This window comes from Phalacrocorax carbo, chromosome 23, assembly GCF_963921805.1.
Source record: "Phalacrocorax carbo chromosome 23, bPhaCar2.1, whole genome shotgun sequence".
Lineage (NCBI taxonomy): Eukaryota > Metazoa > Chordata > Aves > Suliformes > Phalacrocoracidae > Phalacrocorax > Phalacrocorax carbo.
Window position 1 is genome coordinate 7,491,226 of NC_087535.1, and position 21,365 is coordinate 7,512,590.

Here is a 21,365-nt window from a genome sequence, read left to right on the forward strand (position 1 = left end):
GAGCAGAGCTGGGCTGGCAGCTTGTCCATACCTACAAGAACAGGGATGCTGGGGGCAGCTCCTCAGGGCTGATTTATCGCGATGTGAGCCCATTACTGCAGCTACAACAGACACGCCATTCATGAAAACAGTTACTTGGCTTTGCAGTATCACAGCTCAGCACTGTACAACAAAATCCTTTTGTACAAAATACTCCGTTGGCTTTATCAAGTTACTCTACAGCACGAAAACACCCTGGCCTGCTTTCTCTGAGATTTGGGCCAAAATGAAGCCCAAAGCAGCCCTGCAGCTGAGGGAGCACGAGGAGAGCGGCCGCAGCACAGGGCCTGCCCCTGCCAGGGGCTCTGGGGACCCCAGGGCAGCTCAGGCACGAGGACCTTCATTCACCCCCTCGTTCGGTTTCAGCCCCGCAGGCACAAGGCCCCTTGGCTGCGCACCACGGTGGCCCCGCTTGGCTCAGAGGGAGGCAGTGGGGACAGACAGACAGCAGGAAAGTCTGCCTATCACTCATGAAACAGATGTCTAAGTGCACATCCACCCCCCTTGCAATAAAGGGGGATCTTAGGGCTTTCACAGGCATCCTGCAAAGATAGGCAGGGGAACAGAAACATTTCCAAAACCTGAGTGCATGGGGGGACTTGGCTGTGGCCAGCCCAAACCCCAACCAAAGCCTCCTCTGGCAGCTGAGGAGGTGAGGGGAGGCAGGGAAGGGGCATCTCAATGGGAGCAGCTTCCACAGTCGGTGGGACCCGCTCAGCGGCAGCCTTGGGGTGCTGGAGCAGCAGGTAGAGAGCCAGGCTCTGCCACAGCCCCACTGTCATGATCTGCTGCTGGGTTGAACAATTTGGCAGAGGTTAAACCCCCTTGCTTTCCAACCACCTCACCTCAGGTAGCTCTGGGTGGTTGGGGGCAGCTGGGCTTAACTTCTGATTGACTCAAGTGTTTTATCATGCCTAGGCTTCTTTTACATTCTCAGAAGCAGAATTAAGACCCAAAACGGAGTCAAGTGCCAAGTCACTTTATCTGGCCAAAAACAGGTATGCAAGAGAACCGGAGAGAGAAAAAGTGAGAGAGTTGTGATAGCTACCACCACAGATCTGTGGCATCCCTTCGGTCCGATGTATCTGAATCCAGTGGGAGAATGTTCCTTTCTTTCTTCCTTCCCTTCCTGCGGGTCTCTGCCAGTTTCACCCTTTATAGCGTTGTTCTCAGAACTGTTTTGCATACCCATGCCCCCCATTCGGCAATGGGGACGCAGGCCCAGTACCATCACTATAGGGTCCGAGCCCCCCATGTGTGGTCAGTCAACCCTGGGCCCAGGCACATGCGCAGAGGCCCAGGGCTATGAGGCCACAGGATTCATATGTGTTCCTGTCCAGTCAAAGTGTCCTGGTTGCCATCGTGATGAGGTTTTGGTGGTTAAATTGTCCTGCTCTGTTGCTGTGGGGGTTAAACTGTCCTGCCAATGTTGAGACAAGTGTCTAGTCCCTTACACCCACTCACCCCCCCCCAATGCTGACCCAAAATACATGTCGCCTGGCACACAGAAGTGTGATTCTAGGAAAGAAGTTCAACATTTGATGGGTAAATTGTAAAAAAAACCCCAAGTTTATTTGAAAAACAAACACATGAACAAACAAACCAACCCCTCAGCTTCTTACATTATTTCTGATCAACATTTACCAGAACTTGAGAGCCATTAACGTGCTCCACGTATGTTGAGATATTTTCCAGCACTAAAAAATAAAAAATAAATACGTACAAATTCTTTCCTCCCCCCACATGTCCTAGATGTGAGTGGTTAGGCATCCACCACCTTAAGATCTCAGTTGAACAGAAGCAAGTAGAAGAGGTTTCTCTAAGAGATAAGAGCGAAAGCAGAAGGCCTGTCTCAGGGATGTACCATCTCCACTGGCCCCACCACTCTGTCCAGGGTCAGGCGCCCGGAACACCCGTCTGGGTGGGACTGATCAGCGCAGGGATGCTCTGGTGGAAACCCGCCCTGCGAGGGCACCGAGCACCCTGACCCAGCACCGCCAGCCAAGCCCCGCATGCGCGTCCGTTTCACATCACCCAGCGTCCGTCTGAGAAGAGGCGCCACTAGGGCAGAGTTGGGGGGCAGGGGGGACCCCAACCCTCCCCACGGAGGGCTCAGCTGCAGGGGCCGGGCGCACGGGGGCTGCCACAGCCCCAGAGCGGGCAACGTTGCCCAACCTGAACCACAGCCATCTTTCTCCAACCCAAATATCCCATGAGAACACAACTACAAAAGAGGGATTTTAAAGAACTACAGTAGCTAAAGTGTTTTCAAAACATACCTAAAGACCACCTACAGAGCCAGGAGGCACCCGGCACAGGAGCCAAAGACCACCCTGCCCCGTGCCCGGATCTCCCCTCTGTGGAGGGCCTGCGGTAAGAAGCATGTGAAGCAGTATTCATCCGGGGCGAGCCCTGAAGCCCATCGTGCTTCAACAAATCCAGTATCCTGCTTTTTATGGCTTTTTAACAACAAAACTCCCCAAAACACACACAAACACTCCCCCTCCCCACCCCGAGCAGAATACAGAGCTAAAGCACGGCTTAGAGTTAAGGCTTGTCCAGATTCAGCTAGATATGAAGACTGTAAGGCACATATTAGTACATTCATGTTACTGTTAAAAAGCCAGAGTATAAAAAGCCCCCCTGCCCCCGACACACGAGGATACTGCGTGTGTAGCCCTGTTACCTTTGTTGAACACAGAAAGGCAACTCAGAGCCCAGTTAAAAATGAACACCTGGTTTAAACACTTCTCACGGCCGCCCAGCGCCAGCGGAGCACTGTCCCAGCCGCCGCACAAGGGCAGCGGCACTTCCCCCGACACTCCGGGATTGAGAGCAGTCCCTCACATGTGGCTCTCCTCCTCTTTGACACCATCCTCCGCGCTCTTCTGAGGCGAGGGGGCCACATCGTTGTTTGCTTCTTTCTGCTTCTCTGCCTCATCGATGTTGGTCTCCTCCTCCTTCCCTTCATTCCTTGCCTTCTCCTCCGCCTTCTGCTCCTTTGCCACCAGGCGGTAGTTGATGCCCATCCCGATGAAGAGGTAGATCCCAGAGACGATGAGGATAACCCCGCAGGCCCAGTATGTGTACTTGTAGTCGCCGTACATGTCGTTGAGCTTCCCTGAGGGACAGAGATGGGACAGCTTAGCAAGACAGCCCCAGAACCGCTCCAGGTTGTGGAGATGTTCCCAAGAGCAGCCCAAGCCCATCACCCTCAGCTTCAAGCCTTTATTCCTCCAGCCCCTGCTCCCCCACCCTGCACCAGGGGCTCAGCCCTCACTTTCTCGGCCATCCCTCAAATGCTGGGGTGGCCTCGGAGCCAGTGCTCGCCCCCCCTTGCCACTGCCCCAGTGCAGAGGGCTGCCCACAGCTCAGGGGGACCCCACCACCACTCAGCAAGGACAGGCAGGGCTACCCAGGCACAGCACACCCTACCTAGCAGAGGGGGTCCCAGAAGCACAGGGCAGCACTCCACAATGGTCACCAGGCCGACAGCGCTGGAGAACCGCTGTGCTCCCACCAGGTCCATCAGGGTCTCAAACAGGACTGAGCTCAGCCAGCCGAAGGCAAAGCCAAAGAAGCCGGCATAAATACAGAAGCCAGCATAGGTAGTGGACATGGGGGCCAAGAGGTGGCACACCCCGTTGTAAATCACAGAGATGGCAAAGAAATACTGGACTCTGGGTCTGATCCACTTGGTGTTTGCCACCAGTCCCATGGAAGGTCTGGCCACCATGTCTACGAAGGCCAGGATGGAGAGCAGGAAGGCTGCAGACTCGTTAGCAATCTTCTTGCTCTTTGCATAATTGCTGAGGAAGACCAAGGGTGTGAACAGCCCAAAGAACATGATCACATTGCCTGACAAATAGAGCAGGAAGCCCCTGTGCGTGAACAGGGACAAGTCCAAGAACTTGTTGATTGTCTGGAAAAGTGTGCTCTTCTGTTCCTTGGTCTTCCCGCCGATGAGGTCTGTGCTGGTGTCACCGTCGTCCTTTTTCACTGCCTTCCCAGCTTCCTGCAGCACCTCCTTGGTGGCCTCTTTCTTCAGCTGATCCGGCTTGGGGCCTATGGGCCGCATCAGGGATCCAGCAACGCAGCAGTTCAGCAAGAGACCGCCAAGGATGAGGAAGCTGCCGCGCCAGCCAAATATGCCGAAGAAGAGCTGGTTCACGGGCGCCAGGGTGGAGAGGAACACGGGGCTGCCTGCCATTGCCAGCCCGTTAGCCAGGGGACGCTTCTTGTAGAAGTACTTGCCAATCATGGTTAAAGCTGGGTTCAAGTTAAACGCGAGTCCAAGGCCTGAAGGAGAGGAGAGACAAGGGGCTCAGAGCTCAACCACCCCCCACAAGCCAGCAGCGCTGGCAGAAGGGCTGGTGGGATGAGCAAGAGAGCAGGGTTTCACGGCTCATTTTGGCTGCATTAACCTCCCGAGAGGAAGGCGCCAGGGCAGCAGCCAAGCCGTGCGCGGGCATTCGGGAGCTGGAATGGGAGAACCACCCTGGCTCACGACAAACCTTGTCGACTGGAGGGGCGCAACAGATACTCTATTCTTGGTACCAAATACCAGTCCTGTGTTCAGTCACTAGTACGGCCTCCCCACGTTACGTCGCTGCGGCCATCTCTTATTTGAATATGTAACAGGAACCAGGATTTATGCAAATTCATCACAGACTTTCCCTAATAATTACTGGGTTTAAGTTGCTCTTCTTGCTGCCTCAGGCAAGGCCTTACCTCTGTTGCAGCCCCATCAGGGCAGAGCCATCACTTACCCCCTACGACCCCAACGCAGAAGTAGAGCTCCTCCACTGTGTTGCAGAAAGAGGCTGCAATCAACCCGCACCCGGAGAGGCAGCCACCAGCAATCATGATGGGCCGGCTGCCGTATTTATTCACCAGGATGCTGCTGATGGGACCTAGGGAGTTGAAGGAGATATGCCCAGAGATGTGTTATCTTTGCACAAGAGACAAGACAGATGCACGCAAGTACACAAGTGGTTTATGGTCACAGGCTTCCAGCTTTTACACAGTGACTCTTCACCCAGCAAGGGAACTGGGGTAAGGGGAAAGGACAGGATGATCAGAGACAACTGAAGATAAGAGTGGCATTTGCTTAGAGCACACGCAGGACCCCAGCCGGAGGAGCGAGCCTCCAGCCAGCACCGACACGCTGCGGCTTCTGCCCAGTGCCAGAGGCTGTTTATGGCTGCAGAAGCCTGTGACTTCCCCAAGGAAGCTGCTGGGGCACCAGCCGCCCCCAGGGTTTGGGACAGGGTGAAGCCACCTGCCCCACAGTGTTCTGCTCCGGGGGCCCTGCCCACAGCCACACGCCGGCCCACCATGGGCTGGGGTCTCAGCAGCAAAGCAAGCATGCAGCGACTGCCCATCTCCAGCAAGAGCTTTCTGATGGAGACCGGACAAAGCTGCAAAGAAACAAGTTTCTATGGGTGCAAGCGAAGCTCCCCAAGGGCTCAGAGGAGAAGCAACACTGTGCTGTCCCAGGGGGGAAGGAGTGCTTCTGCTTTCACTGTTACCCCCTACGGTAGGAAGAGCCCAATTGCTCTGCACGCCTGCTCTTTAAGTGCTTCATTATCAGAAGCTTTAATCCAAAGCAAACAGCGATTAGATACTGCGAAGCATGCTCTACAGATACTAAAATGTATATTTAAATAAACTGAATGAACATCCATTGAATATTAACAGACCTAGTTTTGCCATTAACAGATAGCAAGGTTGTCAACATGTTATTCATGGTCCTCAGACGCTACTTGACCTTTTTGCCCAGTTTAAACAAAGCCCAGGGAAGGCTACAGAAGCCGTGCTGCCGCAGCGGCTGCCCCCAGCCCCGCAGCATCCCGCTCGCCGCAGCGCGTGTGCTGCCTACATGCCAGCCAGAGCAGCCTGTGCCGGCGGCTCCCGCCTGACACCACGGGCGGTCGGGAACCAGCCACGGCCTCAGTCCCATGGGAGGCAGAGCAGCAGCACCTGGGGGCTGCCACATCACCCAAGCCCCACATGCTTCCCCACAGAGAGCTCAGTACTTTGCAAAACCTGTACCTTGAACTCAAACATGATGCCCCGGGACAGAGTCTAAAGGCAGCAGCGGCCTTTCCTCCAGGAAATGCAGCCCAGGCTCCAGGGCAGCTAGCAGGAAGCCCCTGGACGGACAGCACCATGTACCCTGGTGGCAATTTCAGCACACCCCCCCCTTTTTTTAGTGAAAGAAAAAAAGAATTCACACCCATTCCTGTTTTAGATTCACATGAAGCATTTCTGACCAAATGTTAGCTGATCTATTTTGATTATTCATGATGTGAATAAAAAAAAGTTTAAGTAATGGAACCAGAGTCCTCCGCAGCCCTAATGTGGAGCTGAGAAAGGGGCATCTGAGATCATTACACCCACATACCCTGATGACTGCACAGGGCGGCTGCAGGACGTGCTGCTCCACCACCCTCAGCCCTGCCCAGGACAGGAGCTACCCCAGCTCTGCAGGGGACCGTCAGCCCCAGGACATTTGGCCAGAGCATGAGCTACTTTTTTTGCCCCCGGACAAGTACACAGCTCCCCCAGCAAGGTGCCCTGTGGGGTGGAGAGAAGTGGATGCACACTGCGACCACTCCAGCACAATTCAGACCCGCAAAGCATCTAGGGTCACGCTGCAGGAACAAGCGAGTGGGGCAGCAGCGTGTTCCCGTGCTCCAGCAGCCAGGGGAGGCACCTGGGCAGGTCTGGGGTACCTTCAGCACCCCTGCCACCGGCTTACAGGCAAGCGGTTCAAGACTGGCAAGCTTCTGGGATTTAACAGCAACAGTTCAAGGGGAGCAGAAAAGACAGTGTCAGCATGGAGGGAGAGGGACAAGGGGACAACCCCAGGACTGGAGGAGGGCGCTCTGACCCCAGCTGCCAGGCAGCCTTGGGCTGTGCCACCCCCAGGGCACCCAGAGGAACCAGCTCTGAGCTATTAGAGAGGAGGAATGGCCCAGATTGAGTCTCATTAAGGCAGTTACAAGGTTTACAAGCTTGTTATAACATCGGAGCAGGGAAATGTGCCGGTCGCTTCGCTAGCTGAGCGAGGACAAAGCAGAGCCTGTTCCCCCCAAGGAGAAGCCTCGTGCTTAGCCGGGTGCTGACGTCAGCTCCTTTCGATGCACAAACGCAACGAGGACACGGGCAGCTCGCCAGCTGGGGATGGCGGTGGTACAAGCTCCAATTTGCCTCTGAAGTGGACACAACAGCAGGCTCCCTAAAAGAGTTTCTTTCAGCCGAGCAACCCAGTGCAGAGCTGCGTTTGCAGGCAGGTACAAGACACCGGGGTCTGGAGAGCGGCGAGGCGAGGGCCAGGAGCGCATCACCCCGCAGGGAGCGCTCTGCCTGCTCCTCGCCGGTTAAAGACGAGCATAAAGCACACAGCTTGGGGATTAAAAGACTGCAAGAAACAGTTTCTGAAGGATGGGGGAGGGGAACTGCTTCAGTTTAAGTAGTTTTGCTTTATTCTGCTCATGCCTCTGTACTCCCAGTGCACTCTGCCACCCTCAAACAGCACAAGCTGCCTACGGCACTGCTCAGCACCAGCGAGGAAGAACAGGCAGCACCAGGTTTCAGTGCAGCCCAGAGCAGGCATGAGCCACTGGAGCTGACCAGAAACTGGGGACAGATCCCTAGATACAGACACTGTTTGCTGGACTAATAAATAAAAAAAATTGATGCCTATCTAAAAGAAAGACCCGGGGAGCAGGGCTCCTACGCATGGCACAGCAGCTCCCCGTCCTTCGGGTGGGTGCTGGAAGCAGACACAGCATCCACGGGGCACTGTTAACAAGGACAAGGGCAGAATTACACAAGTCGTAATTCCCCGGAAAGATTTTACTTACAGCTTTGCAGAGAAGGACGGATTAACCCGGTTTTTGCATTCTGGGCATTAAATAGAACTTTTTGAGCAATCTCCTTCAAGCAAACCCACTAAGGTAAGTTTTGCTCTCACGTAAGGAGAGAATTACAGCTTTTCGCAAAAGTTTTGGCTGCTGTCACTACAGCAAGGTGCAAATCATCAGGCGCAGCAGGAAAGATGCATCCAGCACTGCAATGCACAAGCACATGTACTGCAGCCTCCAGTCCACTTACCTCCTGCATACATGACAGCCAGCATGATGGAAGAGATCCATGAGACTTTGCTGCTGGATGCATTGAAGATGACCTCAATCTCTTTGAAGAACACTGTGATGGATTTGGGGAAGGCATAGGAAAACCCAATGGAGATGAAGGCTCCGATGACCACGGCCCATCCCCATCCTCCTTCAGGAGGAGTGTATCCCACAGGGCCTCCGATGGCTGGTGGCATCTTGAACTGAGTTGGCGATGACTCAGCTGGGGTTCAAAGATCTGCAAAGGACAAAGTATTGCCTCAGCTGAAAGCAGACGGCTGCATCCCTGCTCCCTGGCATGCAACGGCACTGCTCGAGCCCCGCTCGCAAGGCTGGCACAGCACCAGTGCCCCCAACCACCTCCAGGAGAGCTGATCTGAGGGTCGAGCACTTGGGGCTCCCCAGCACACTGGTCACATGAGGCCGTCCCAAAACACATGCTCAGATTGCGGCTGGCCTTTAAGAGCCCTGGCCAGCAGGTATTTATAAGCAACAAATTTAAGACATGATATCCTGTCCTAAGCTGAAAAGGGCAGGCAGTGCCCTTGCCAGCAGCAGCCAGGGCACAGCAGTGAAGCGGGCAGGGCTATGAGCAGCACGGGGCTGGACCTGCGGAGGGTTGAGCAGGGCAGCGGCTGGTCTGGTCGGGGCTCGCCTGCCTGGGGCAGACAGAGACCCCGCAGCTTCTCCAGTCGTGCGATCCCAGCACCGCCGCAGCACACCGCCACATCCCGGGAAGCCCCGGGCCAGCCAGAGCAGGAGCAGCACACTCAGGTCATTAAATGCAGACACACCAGTGGAAGTAAGTCCACACGCATGAGCCAAGACACTTCCAATTCCGTGAAGAACAAGTAGGCAGGCAGGTGTCACAGCACTCCCCCAGCTCGGCCAGCCCTGAAGGTCACGGGCGGTGGCTAAACTTAGCCTGAGCAGTGACTGGGGAAGGCTCCCACACGCTGCCAGCGCTGCCCGGAGAGGGGAGGTGGGTCCCCCAGAGCTGCCCCGGCAGAGCCCAGCTCTGTGGGGGCTTGGCCCCCGCAGGACACCCCCAACCCAGCTGTGGCCAACCCCTCCTCCCCCACTGAAAAAGCTACGGCAAGCTTCACGAAAACACCCAAGCGTAAAAACAATTCACCTTAAAAGCTCAAAACCAGAAAGGATTAGAAAAGAAAATAAATGGGGAAATGTCATCCAGGCTTGCTGAAGCATGGCATCCCCTTAGAGAGGCCAAGCCGGGAGAGGCCGTTCGGAGCGATGTGGAGACCAGCGGCGCGGGGCTGCTCATGCCTCCCTGTGCTGCAGCAGCTGCACAGCTGGATCACACCCTGGTTACTCAAAAAGCAAGGCTGCTTCAGGCAGCAGAGGAGCACAAGCTGTCCCACGGAGGAAACGCAACCAGAACAGCTGCTCACAAATGTGGTTTACAATATGCAAAGCAACAGGAATTGCTACAGTCCCCAAAACTCCTGTGCACCCCCACAGATTTTAGAAGACACTGTCTGACACCCTGTGGCCCCCCACAGCCTTGCAGCCTGAGCCACACACACACACCCCCCCCCCCCATACTAAGCACCATCAGCCAAGGTGGGGGCGGGGGGGACACTGGGCTCCTTGGCCAGAGCCCACACCTCAGCCCACAGTTCTCTGCTCCGCTGCTCAGGTTTCCACTTGAAGAAAAAAAACACTTTCTAGCAGGAGAGCCTTCTGCAGAGCTCCCCTGGGTCACACCAGGCACAGCAACAACTCCAAAGCAGCATGCTGGCTCAGAGAGGTGCAACCACCTATTAATAGCCCGCATCCATTCAGGCTCACAGCGATTACCATCTCATCCACGGCTGCCGACATGCCAGCCAGCATCTACCTGGCACATCCCCTCGTGCCCTCGGCACGCCGCACGCTACCGTGGGCACCACCCGCCTTGTTTTCGCTTGCCCTGTGTCGCTTCGGTGCGCACCTGAGGCGGGGATCCAGGGGTCCCGGCTGAAGCGCAGCCGGTGGCCCTGAGCTGCGGCGAGCCCCCGCTCCCACCTGGCACCAGAGGCACAGACGGCCAAGTTACCTGATACAGCACCGGGTTTGCCAGGGCCACCCGACACCCAGACGCGCTCAGGTGATGCCTCGGACCCACGCGGGGCAAGACGAAGCAAAGCACGGGAGGCCGGTTTCTGTAAGCTGCTAAGATTGGTTTAGCCTGACCCAGACACCGATTTTTGCTGGCAGGGCATTTTCCTGCATCCCAGCCCCTGTGACACATGACCATCATGAGCAGATCCGAGTCACCCTGCTGCTCCAACAAAGGAATCATTTACAAGACGCTGCCCCGGGCACGTCCGCGGCTGAACTATGCCCAGGAGCCGGAGGAGCCGATTTCCTCTCTCGGACCACCGGAGACCACAGCCATCGCGAGCAGCCCGCTCGGCACCGGGCCGAGCCCACACCGGCGGGGTCCGGCTGCAGGCAGGCCCCCGCGGCCGAGCCCGGAGCCAGCACACACCCACCGCACCAGCAGCCGGGAAGCAAAGTGCCAGGCTCCGCAGAGGCTCGCCACATACCTCTGGCCTCTCACTATGTGGAGCAGCCCAGCTGCCTGTCATGCTCTTTCTGAAAAGCTGGTAGGAACACTGGGTTTTGCTTATCGTCATTTCCCCACACAGGCTGCAAAATGGAGTTTCCAGCCACCTCTTGCTTTGAGTCATACTGAGCTTTCACAGCATTCAATGAACTTTAAAGCATCATCTAATTACACTGATTTGTCTGAAACATTTTTAAAAGATGAGACTACCAGGTGTTGGCAATAAAAACTACCAGCAAGGAATATAATCTACTTGTTAGCACTAATTAAAACTACTAGCAATTAAAGCTATCCAAAGCAAAAGCTGGGGGGTGCTGATGAGGTATTGGGGATTTTTCCCTTTTGCTCCTGAGACACACACAGGTTTAATTCTTCCACCACTCCTGAAGAGCTCAACTGCACCGAAATTACTGTGGCTTGGTTTATGTATTTGTTCTTCCCCTGCAAGCAGCATTCCTCCTCCTGCGGGTGCTCAGGTGGCATCTCTAGAAAATAAAAGACTTTTGGTGGGTTAGACATAACCTCTCTTGCATTGCTGAGGCACAGCGAACAAAGTGAAGTGAACAAAGTTTGAGACCATGAAGCAGGATTCCCAAAGCCTGACGCCAGAGGGTTTACATGATGACTTCTGCATGCCACAACATTTTTCCCCTGACTCACTGAAAATCCTTATTAAGAAAGACCAGTTTTAGAAAGCTCTTCCTTCAACCGCATTGAGGCTTCTTGCCGATTTCCTCCTTGCCCCCACACAGAAGTAGTCTCAAACAGGAGAGGAAAAAAAAAGAAGCACATGTAAGGCAGCCAGTTCAATTGGAAAGCTTCCCCCCCTTTGCAAGAGGGAAAAAACCCCGCCCAGAACATAGTTATGACATTTACAGCTCTGTTTTGGAAGAGCTGCAACATGTAAGACGTGTTTGGAAATCAAATTCACAGCTGCCAGGCAGCCAGCTACAGTTTGCCCTATTAGGGAATAAAATAACCATATTTGCAGTAATTAAGACTGATGAGACCAAGTAATGACTGCAAGTATCACATCTGCTCCCCATAAATGTCTTGACTAATCCACAGGAATGGGTAGCCTACAGCAACCCTCCTCTGCACAGCAATGGCAAGAGCACAAGTTGAGGCTACTTAGGCAACGAGGACTGTATCATCTCAAAACAAATCCTGCAAAAGACTAAAACCCTGTATCTCCTAGGTACTATGCACAAGCACTGTCATCCCTTCTCCGGAGGGGCCTGGAACAGGAAAATTTCAAGACTTTTAGTTACATAATGCGGCAAATTGCTGTGCTTTTAAAAGCCATGGATTGGCAGGACTCCAGAGTGGAGAGACAGAGGCTCACATTTATAAAGCACTGCAAATGCCGCAAAATATTTCTGGAGCAAACCCTTTATGAAAGTGTCCTCACACCGCTCCTTTCCAGGGTCAGAGGAAGAGGGACGCACGCAGGGGGCTGTTACCCAGGCACCAGGCACCTCTGCCTCCCCCCGCACATCCCTCCAGCTCAAGGCTTTCCTGCTCCAGGCGTACACTCACCTGGCATTTGCTGTCATGTGAGCTTGCAAAACTTTTCCCACGGAGCAGGGCACTCGGAGCGGCCGGCAGAGCTGAGGCTGGAGAAGGGCAGGCAGCAGAGCCCGAGCTTCTGCTCCCGCAGCCCGTCGCCACCCCAGAGCCCACGCAGGCTGAGGCTCACCCAGCACCTTGGCACGCTCAAAGTCCATGGTGGCTCGTCCCGGCACTGCTGCAGGCAGGCTGCGTCCGCTCCCGGCCATCTGCTCCCCCTGCGCTCTCCCAGCTCCAGAGAAGAAGGCGGCAATGCCTGGAGTGGGATCTGAGCAGCAGCAAGATGCCCAGGAACATCCCTGCTGTATGGCAGCCATTTGGGCTCCTCATCCTTTGTCAGCTGGACCCAGCCTCCAGCCAGCAAACATCAACACTGAAACGCCCGGGCCAGGCAGGATGGGCACAGAGCCGCCCCTTGCCAGCAGCACCAGACCACGAGGGGACTCCCACCTCGAGTCCCCACCAGAGGGGATGGATTTGGGAGGGGGATGCTGCTCCCCAGGAGCCTGGCGAGCGCTCACTCCCACCAGCCCCATCCCAGAGCTTTACCCAAATGAGAGCCTGAAACATCTACTCCTCCTCACCCCAGCCTCCCAAACTCAGCTCGCAGCAACGGGCTCTTTCAGTGCTCAACACAGGGTGGGATAGCATGGGGCCATAAACACCCCCATGGGACAACTGCCCGCGTGGGGAGCCTGCAGACCTCGAGCATCCCTTCTTGTCCCTGAAACTAAACTGAGACCTCATACTTACTGCTGGGGAAAGAGAGGTGCTGGCAGTTGCCAGCTATTTAGAGCCAGTAACACTCTATAGCTTCAAATTTGGCCTTTTTCCGGCCAGAAGCAAGATGAAATAGAGATTGTTATGAGCTAATGAGACACCACTTTCACTAGTTTTAAGCGGGTTTACAGCATTAAGCATGGAGCTGTAATTCCAGCAAGCTCCATAGCTGGGGTTTAACCTGGCGGCACATGGCCTACGTGACTCCCCAGCGCTTGCAAGGGCTCTGCACCAAGACAATAGTCGATTGAGGTCCTGCTCAGCCGCAGCATTTGCTCACGGGGTGAGACGAGGTCAGCAGCACGGGCAGGGTTTGCTCAAGGCCAGCAGCCCGCACGGGCGAGCTCAAGGTTTTTGCCAGAAGCGGCCCGGCCCGCTCAGCGCCTCTCCCCACCGGGGACGGCCAGCGCACCCTCAGACGTGCCCCGCTCTGCCAGCCCGGTGAGCTAACCTGGGCACGCAGACAGGCAGACGCCACGGGGCACGGCGGCCGCGCTGGCAGAGGCAGCGCCGGCAGCTGCCCTCCTCCAGCTCCCAGCTGCACCCCGCCGCGAGCCCCAGCCTGCAGAGGCACGGAGCGGCCCACTCACCCCGCCGGCGGCCGGCACTCCCCGGGCAGGGCCAGAGGCCCCCCCCGGACACCCGCCATGGGTCTCTCCAGTGGACGGAGCCCCCAGCAACCGCAGCACGGCTCCCGGCACAGCAGCCGCGGTGCACGGGCCGTGAAAGGCCGCGAGCCGCCTTTGCGGGACATTGCGATGGTTTGCCAGGAGCTCTGGGGGGAACAACCAACCAAAGATGGACAGCTATTTCTGCCCGCCAGACGTACTCCCTCCCTGGGCTGCCGTGCCCAGTTATTAGCACCAGTGAAGCTCAGCCTGTCTGAACAAAGACCAAGCATCTTACTGGTATGAGAAAGTGTGAAGTCAAGCTTAAGCAAGCTATCAACAAGGCCAAGGCAAAAAGCATGGATTATTTCTATATCAGAGCCCAGCCATGGCCATGGCTGCCCTGGAGCCCTCTGACCAAAAACCCTGTGGGCAGGCGCAGAGGGGTTCACAAGCATGTTAGAAGAACATTATGTGAAGCTGCTCTTCTGGGCATCCTCTGGGCTTCAACCCCAGGCACAGCACCCAAAGCCCCCTCTCTAACCAGCCCCACAAGAGGACGGCTCATCCCCAGGCAGCAGGGGCTAATGGCTGCCCACCCTGCGCCAACAGGCTGGTCTCACTGCCAGTGCTTCATCCCGGGGAGCTGCAGGGCTGTGGAAAGGCTCAGCTTTGCTGGGGAGTTTCACAAGCACAGCTGAAGGTACTCACCCAAAAGGCACAAGCTTAAAAAGTACAGCCCTTTACAGTAAAGGGTACCATCCCTCCAGGTCAGAGGCGCTGGGATGGAGAGCAAAGGCACTGCTGGCGATGCAGCCCCAGGCTCTGATCATGGCCCTGTCCCTAGAGGAAGGGCTTCCCACAGCACCGGTGGTCAGCCCCCCCGCCTCAGGAGGGGATGGGGGGCTCTCAGCCCCTATGCAGGGTTTCACAGTCCCACCTCAAGCACAAGCCATGCTCTGCCAGGGAGCAGGGCGATCCACCCCGCACCAGCAGTGCTCTGCAACGCTCCCAGGACACCCCGTGCCAGCCAGGAAATCCTCAGAATGAGAAAAATGTGGTACCGAATAGCATCGGCATTCTTTCATTAGACACCTGCCCTGCCGGCCAGGGACAGGCCGCTTCAGGGTACAGCAGGGTAGCAGGAGGCTGCAAAACCCCAGAATGCCACAGTCAAAACATAACTGCTGCTCTCTCCCCTAAGAGCAAGGGTCTGAGCTGTCTTCGCTCCCAGTCACAGCCACGTTATCACTTCATTAAAGCCCTCAAACCAGGGCCGAGGCAGTACGGGGTGATGGGAGACATCAGTGACACGCCAGTGCACTCAGGTGACTGCTGTTTCAGGAGTTAACTACAGCCCCACACGAATTTTCTCTGGCTACAGTACAACTACACTGCAGCAGCTTTAAGGGCACATTTGCAAGTGAGTCATACAGACAGCGCTGGTGAGAGGCTCCCACTTTCTTGGAGTCGTTGTTATAGGCTGATTCCACAGGCGGAAATCAGGAAAAGCCATAAAAGCGCAACAATGAGATTAGCGTTATAGCGCTTAATGGGATGCAACTCGCCTCCCCTAGCCTACGTGCAGCTTTTCAACTCCTCATAAAGGATATATAAAATAATAGCGTGCAAGTCACTGGATATTTTCCACCTCAGCTGCCAGATAAATCAGCCCAATTCTGTGAGATACTGAGCCAACAGAAATCACACCCAACCATTTACATGTTTTTCAGGAACCACCTCCTGGAAGGTGAGGATGTTTCATGCCTTCCAGGGCCAGGACCAGGCACAGTCACACCTGTGACTTTGGGGCAGCGAGGTTTGCGGTACACTAGCAAACACTTGTTTGTAATCAAGAGCTCCATCACCCCAGTGATTAATCTGAGATTGAGAAAGCCCATTCTCACAAAGCCACAGAACAGGAGCTCTGGGGGTTTCTCTACTCCTGGAGCCCCGAGTCTGCCCCCCACCCCAGCACACACCAGCCGTTCCATGCACTGGCCCATTTCTCAGCCCTGCTCCTTTCCTTCTAGACACAGCCAAAAAAAACTCAGAGGAAAAACACCCAGGAGAAATCAGTCAGCACTAAATTACCTCACTTAGCATGAAAATAGGATGCTTGTGCACCACAAAAAGACTTGAGGCTCACAGAAAAGCACAAAACCAGCATCATAAGATTTCAGGTTTCTTGTGATGCAACTAAAAAGCCCTTTTTTTTTTTTTTTACGAGAAGAAGCTGGAAGCCTGAGAACATCAGTAACCCTTGTGCAAACTGCCCAACCTCACGGGGCAAACTGGGAGCCCCACAGAAGGGCTGCGCAGCACTTGGGCAAGTCTCTGTCACAGGGAAGGACACAAATCCCACCTCTCCCACCGCAGCTACAGGTTATCCACCATTTCCTTGTGATTCACCAGTTCACACTCATCCCCTTGCCCCAGGTCAACTTCCAACCCCGCAAACATCGCCTACCCTTTTGGCACGTGTTCGCACATCCCTTGCCCACGGGACCCTGGCCCGAGCCAGGATGCCCACCCTAGGCGAAGCACCCGGCAGCTCGTCTGCTGGGATCCGCTCACCCTCCACAGGAGCCCGCTTGGCTCCCCGAGCATCTCGTCCCAGCACAAACGAACACCTGCCGCAAGCCACCGGGCTTAGGGCAGAGCGGTGCCCGGGACCCCAGCCCGCAGCGAGCTCCCGCTGCGGGGCGGGGAAGCGCTCTGCAGGAGCCGTCAGCTCTGCCGGCCCCTCGGTGCCCATGCGAGGGCTGCCAGCGGGCTCCAACGGCCCCAGCTTCCCGCTGCCCATCGCCGCGGGGCCTGGCCGGCGGGGTGGCAGCCTGCAGACCCGCCCGAGGGCGGGTGGGCGCCTCGGCACCCCTGCGCGGCTCCCGGGGACCGGGGTGGGGGCGGCCTCCCCCCCGAGCAGTGCCAAAACGCCGTCGAAGGTGCCGCTCCCGGGGCTTCAGCGGGCTCCTCCTGCAAACCCCGGCCCCACCAGCAGATCACGACGCTGGAGGGACTCGAGCAACTCGCCCACCCCAGTGGGTTCAAGCGCCCGAGGCCCAGCTCCCGGGGAAACCCCCGCGGGCCCGGGAGAGCATCCGCGCACGGCCGCGCCGTCCCCAGGCAGGGGCGGGGGGGCTCCAGCGGCGCCCGGCGGGACGGGGAAGGGGGGCGCCCACCCCCGCCGCAGGACATGCTTCCCACGTGGCCCCCGGGTACCTGGGCCGGAGCAGCCTCCCCGGAGCTCCCCGGCCCTTATCGGCTGCCAGAGACCCGGTTTAATCACTTTTTCCCCTGCGCCCCACCACTATCGGACACCCGCAACGCGGCGCGGGCGGACCCCCCCGCGCAGCCCCCAGAACGACGCTGCCGGGCCGGGACGAGACTCACCGGGAGCGGCCGCGGCGGGGGGACGAAGAGCCCAGCGGGGCCGGGCTCCCCGCAGCCCACGCGGCCCCCCCCGGCCCTGAAACCGGCGGGGACCCCCGAGACCACCAGCCGCCCCCCAGGGCCCGGGCCCCGCCAAGGGAGGTCACTGGGACAAGGGCGCGGTGGGGGGGAGGAGGGGGGGGGGGAGGCTCAACCCCCGGTGACTCCTCATGCACACGCGGCCGCTCCGGGGAGGACTTGCGTGGGACCCTCGCCCACGCGGCCGTCCCGGAGCAGTAACAAAACCGGGGTTCGGGGGCGCCGGAGGGCCCGGAGCGGGGCGCCCGGCACGGCCAAACGCGGCGCCCGCCCCGCCGGCGGGGAGCTCCGCGGCCCGGCGTGGCGCCGGCTGCGCCCACGCGCGACCGGCCGCGGCTGGAGAGCCGAGACCGGACGCCAGCACGGCCCCGCCGCGGCCCCGCACGCCCAGTACCCCCCGCGCCGGGCCGGGAGCGGCGGCCCCGGGCTGCGCGGAGCCGCGGAGTGCGGGGACTCCCGGGGCCCGATCCCGTCCCGCCACGTGGGCCGCCGCCGCGGCGGACCCTACCTGCGCGTGCCGCCGCCAGCCGAGTACCGCCGCCCCCGCCCCCGCCGTTATAAGGGCGGAGGGGCCGCGCCGCGCCGCGGAGGGCGGGGAGGGGGTCGGGCCGCCACCGAGCGCCGCCCCCCGCCGCGCCACGTGCGCGCCACGGCGGCCCCCGCCGCCCGTGAGCCCCGGCACGTACCGCCCGCACCGCCCCGCACCGCCGGGCCGGCGGCGGGAAAGCGCGGCGGGCCCCCCCCCCCCCCTCCCCGGCGGCCCCCGCGGGTGGCGGCCCCCGCGCGCGGTCTCGGGCTGGCGGCGGCGGCGGGCGGGAGGCCGGGCCGGGTGCGGCCGGCGCTTTGCGCGGCGCAGCATCGCCTTGGGGATTTTTCTGCGTTTGTCCCGCCAGAGCGACTCCGTGCGGGTGTTCCACCCGTGGGTGGCCGCCCGAGGAGGGCCCCCCCGCCCGCGTCCTGCCACCCCGCTGGGCCGGGGTCACCTCCCCACGCCTCCCTGCTCCGCGGGGTCCTCGCCCGGCCGCGCTCCCTTCGGGTGGACAACGCTGCCAAGTGTCTTTATTAAAACCCATCAGCTCTTCTGCTGCCTGACTACGGTGCTTTACGTGGTCACCGCAAAACCTGTGACTGTTGCTAGCCTGCTTTTCCACGAAGGCAGCGTGTGCTGCCTTGTGGGGGATGTTTGTGGTGTATCCGTGATTATTTCGGTGGGAGTAAACCCCGTGCAGCCCCTGCTACAGGCAGCCACTGCTCAGTGCCCCGAGCAGCCGGGCGCCGAGGCCTGAGGATAAGCTGGATGCTGTTGGCGTTGCCCTCGCGGTTCAGTTTTGCAGGAGAAAGTGGGCCCGGGCTCGGCGTGCCCAGCGCCTCGGCGAGCGGAAGAGGCCCTTGCTGAAACCGTGTCGTATCCCAAGCAGAGCTCCTCACCCTCTGGATGCAAAACTGCCTGTGGCACCCACGCATGGAGTACTCGTCATTCCCCACGCACCAAACGCTGCGCAAAGGGGCGATTGCCTGTGAATGTTCTTGAGCTGCTCTCTCCCGCAGCCTAATGACGCTAATTGTCTTCTGGGTTGCATGTCTGATGCTCTAATTTGTTTTAGAGCCGAAAGAAGTGTGATGTAGTTCAACTTGGAGCCAAGAGAGGGAAAGAACGGAAAAAGCAGTGACACTCCACAGATGGAGACCGGAGCAGCTGCAGAGATGCGAGCCCTTCCATATCAAAGGAAACCACTGCTCCTCGCCGTCGCAGCGAGCGTGTTTATGGGTGTGCTCTGTGCATGTCAAGGCACTTAATGGACCAGGTGCGCTCGATAAACAGAAGACCAGGGACTACAACAAACTCATTCACCCACTTCTGAGGCAAGGCACTGCAAACCAAAGAGCGAGCGAGTGGGTGGGAGGTTTTCTTGATACGTCTACTTCTGTGTGACTTACAGGGAGAGGTCTGCGCTCTGTTTTGCTTAGACAACAAGATGAATAATAATTTAAAAGGGCAATTTTGGATCAAACTCAAAGTTCCCTTAGCCTTGCCATTCTTTAACATCCTAACTCAGATGAAGTGCTCTGCGCTGCCAGGGCCCGGTGCCGCCGGCTGTAGGCGGGAAGTGCTGCGGGGGGATCCCGGCCGGGACGCAGGCTTCCAGTTTCCTTTGAGGAGACCCAGCGCTGCTGGGATGAATGAAGCCGTACGACAGCCAGAGAGCATGTCCTTTCTCTGGTGTGCTGCATGATGCCCCGAGCATGGCCGTGTTCTAGAGAAATGCAGAAAACGAGAGGCCAGGGATGGCAGAGCTCAGGTGAGCAGGGAGCTGCCGGCGCAGCGATGGCCTGGAGTTGCAGGGGAGCAGCTCCAGGCCAGTGCTGCTGCTGCTGTTTTTCCATCTTGTGGAAGCTGGAGAGGAGTCCTTCCAGTTCTGTGCTGCTGCATTTTTTTCTTCCTTTAAAAGGCGCGTTTAATATTAATCCCATCAGGAATTTTTTTTCTTGTGAGGAAAACAGGATATTGTTTCAGGATATTGGGCAACAAAGCTGTCCTTGAAAAGCAACCCTAAGCAGCCGTGCAGTCTTGCTACTGGCTGCCTTTGCTGTGGGCATTAACCCAGTTTAAAGTCTTCCAGAGTGCAAGAGAGGCCACAGCAGAGCAACCCAAGTTCAGGTTTTCTGTGTCCCGCTGTAAACACTAAGGACCTGTAGTAATCTTAAAATATAATCACTAGCTCTGATTCCTCTTGGAATTAATGTCTCTAGCAGGTGTATAAGTCTAGCCCTCTCTTCTGTCATGAATACGCATGTCCTGCTTGATAAGAGGTAACATGAGTCCAAATCCAGGAATTACTGGAAATCACTTGGGAAAATCTGTTCTTTTGAGATATCCATCCTAGTTTCCTGACTAGGCTTTGGAAAAAGGTTTTCTGAACAAAAGTTCAGACTAACATTTCACTTTAACTGAGCTTCCAGGCTTTGAGTTTACTCATCACAGCAACCCGGTGACAATGGATGGGGAAGAGAAGGCGTCGGAACACCGTCCTCAGCGAACACGCAGGTTCTGCCTCTGTCGGATGATAAAGGCACAACATTGTTCAGGGGTGTGTTGGTGTAACGGCCTCTGTCATTGTTTAGAATATAATCTGTTTTAGGAAGAAGGTGTTTGCTGATAAGATGTTCAAAATGGCCACTAACAGGCCATAGAAAACCTTTGCAGTTGTGGTCGTCTTTACGCTCATTTAGGCCAACGCTTCTCACCCATTTGGGCTCCTTTCGCTGCTCTGGCCTCCACCTGCCGTCAGGCTCACACACACATCCCCCGGGGGCCAGACCACCCCTTCGCAAGGTCCTGTCTCGGCAAAGTGGTCCCGAGTGCCCTGGGTGCAGGTGCTAGTGACCGCGTCAGAGACCTGCATCTGCTGCGCGCCGGCGTAACCAGTTGAGGTTTTTCTTACACTCACTCAGCACGCTAATTGCACCCAATACACGTTACCCAACGGTAGCGGAGCTAATTCCTTATCAAAATCAGTTGTAGGGGCACCATGTGACCGGTGAGAGGTGAGACAAATACAGTGATTTGGGGCGTGAGATGACATGTGGCCAGCGGAAAGGGGATGGTCTCACATAGTGTCTCCCAGGAGCCCTGACCGAAGGGTGGCTGCAGCTGCCACGTGAGCCCTGGGGGAAGTGGGAGCCAAGGAGGACGGCGTGGGGTGCCAGCACTCAGGGGCACGTGGCAGCAGGTAAGCTTGTTGCTAGATGGGAAGAGGGTAACTGTGCCCTGTGGGGAACTTTGCCTGCTTCATGTGCTTTGGCCCAGCTTTTCTGTGTCCTGCCTAGGAAAGACAAGGCTGCGCTGTGCCGCCTGCCTGGCTCCAGCCCGCATCCCCACAGCTGTCACACCTGATCACTGCCGGGAGAAGGATGCTCTCCTTGGCAAGCTTGCCTAGAAATAAGGGATCCTTGACCTCATGGAGACCTAAGAGATATCACACAGACTCTGTGGTCCTCCCTTGAGCCTTGCACTGTGTCTCTTCCTCATCTTCTGGGGTGAGTGCTCTCGGGCTCCTTTCCGTGGGCCCCTCGTGCTGCAGCGAACACCACCATGTCGCCTTTTGCTAAGGAACTTATCTGGCACAAGAAATAGTATCTCTCTTCCTTCTCCCTTGCCATCCCTGGAGCCAGAGGAAAGTGATG

The 21,365-nt window shown here is 57.2% G+C and overlaps 1 protein-coding gene across 1 annotated transcript; it reads right to left on the reverse strand.

Annotated features, from left to right (window-relative positions):
- Positions 1-1,585: 1,585 nt before the first annotated feature.
- Positions 1,586-17,792, reverse strand: SLC16A1 (solute carrier family 16 member 1). Its single transcript, XM_064472228.1, has 5 exons — positions 17,689-17,792; positions 8,161-8,418; positions 4,809-4,952; positions 3,475-4,338; positions 1,586-3,160 (listed from the first exon to the last, which is right to left on the reverse strand). Exons 2-5 carry the CDS (start codon positions 8,375-8,377, stop codon positions 2,883-2,885), a joined length of 1,503 nt encoding a protein of 500 aa, XP_064328298.1. The 5' UTR covers positions 8,378-8,418; positions 17,689-17,792; the 3' UTR covers positions 1,586-2,882.
- Between the last annotated feature and the right edge of the window lie 3,573 nt (positions 17,793-21,365).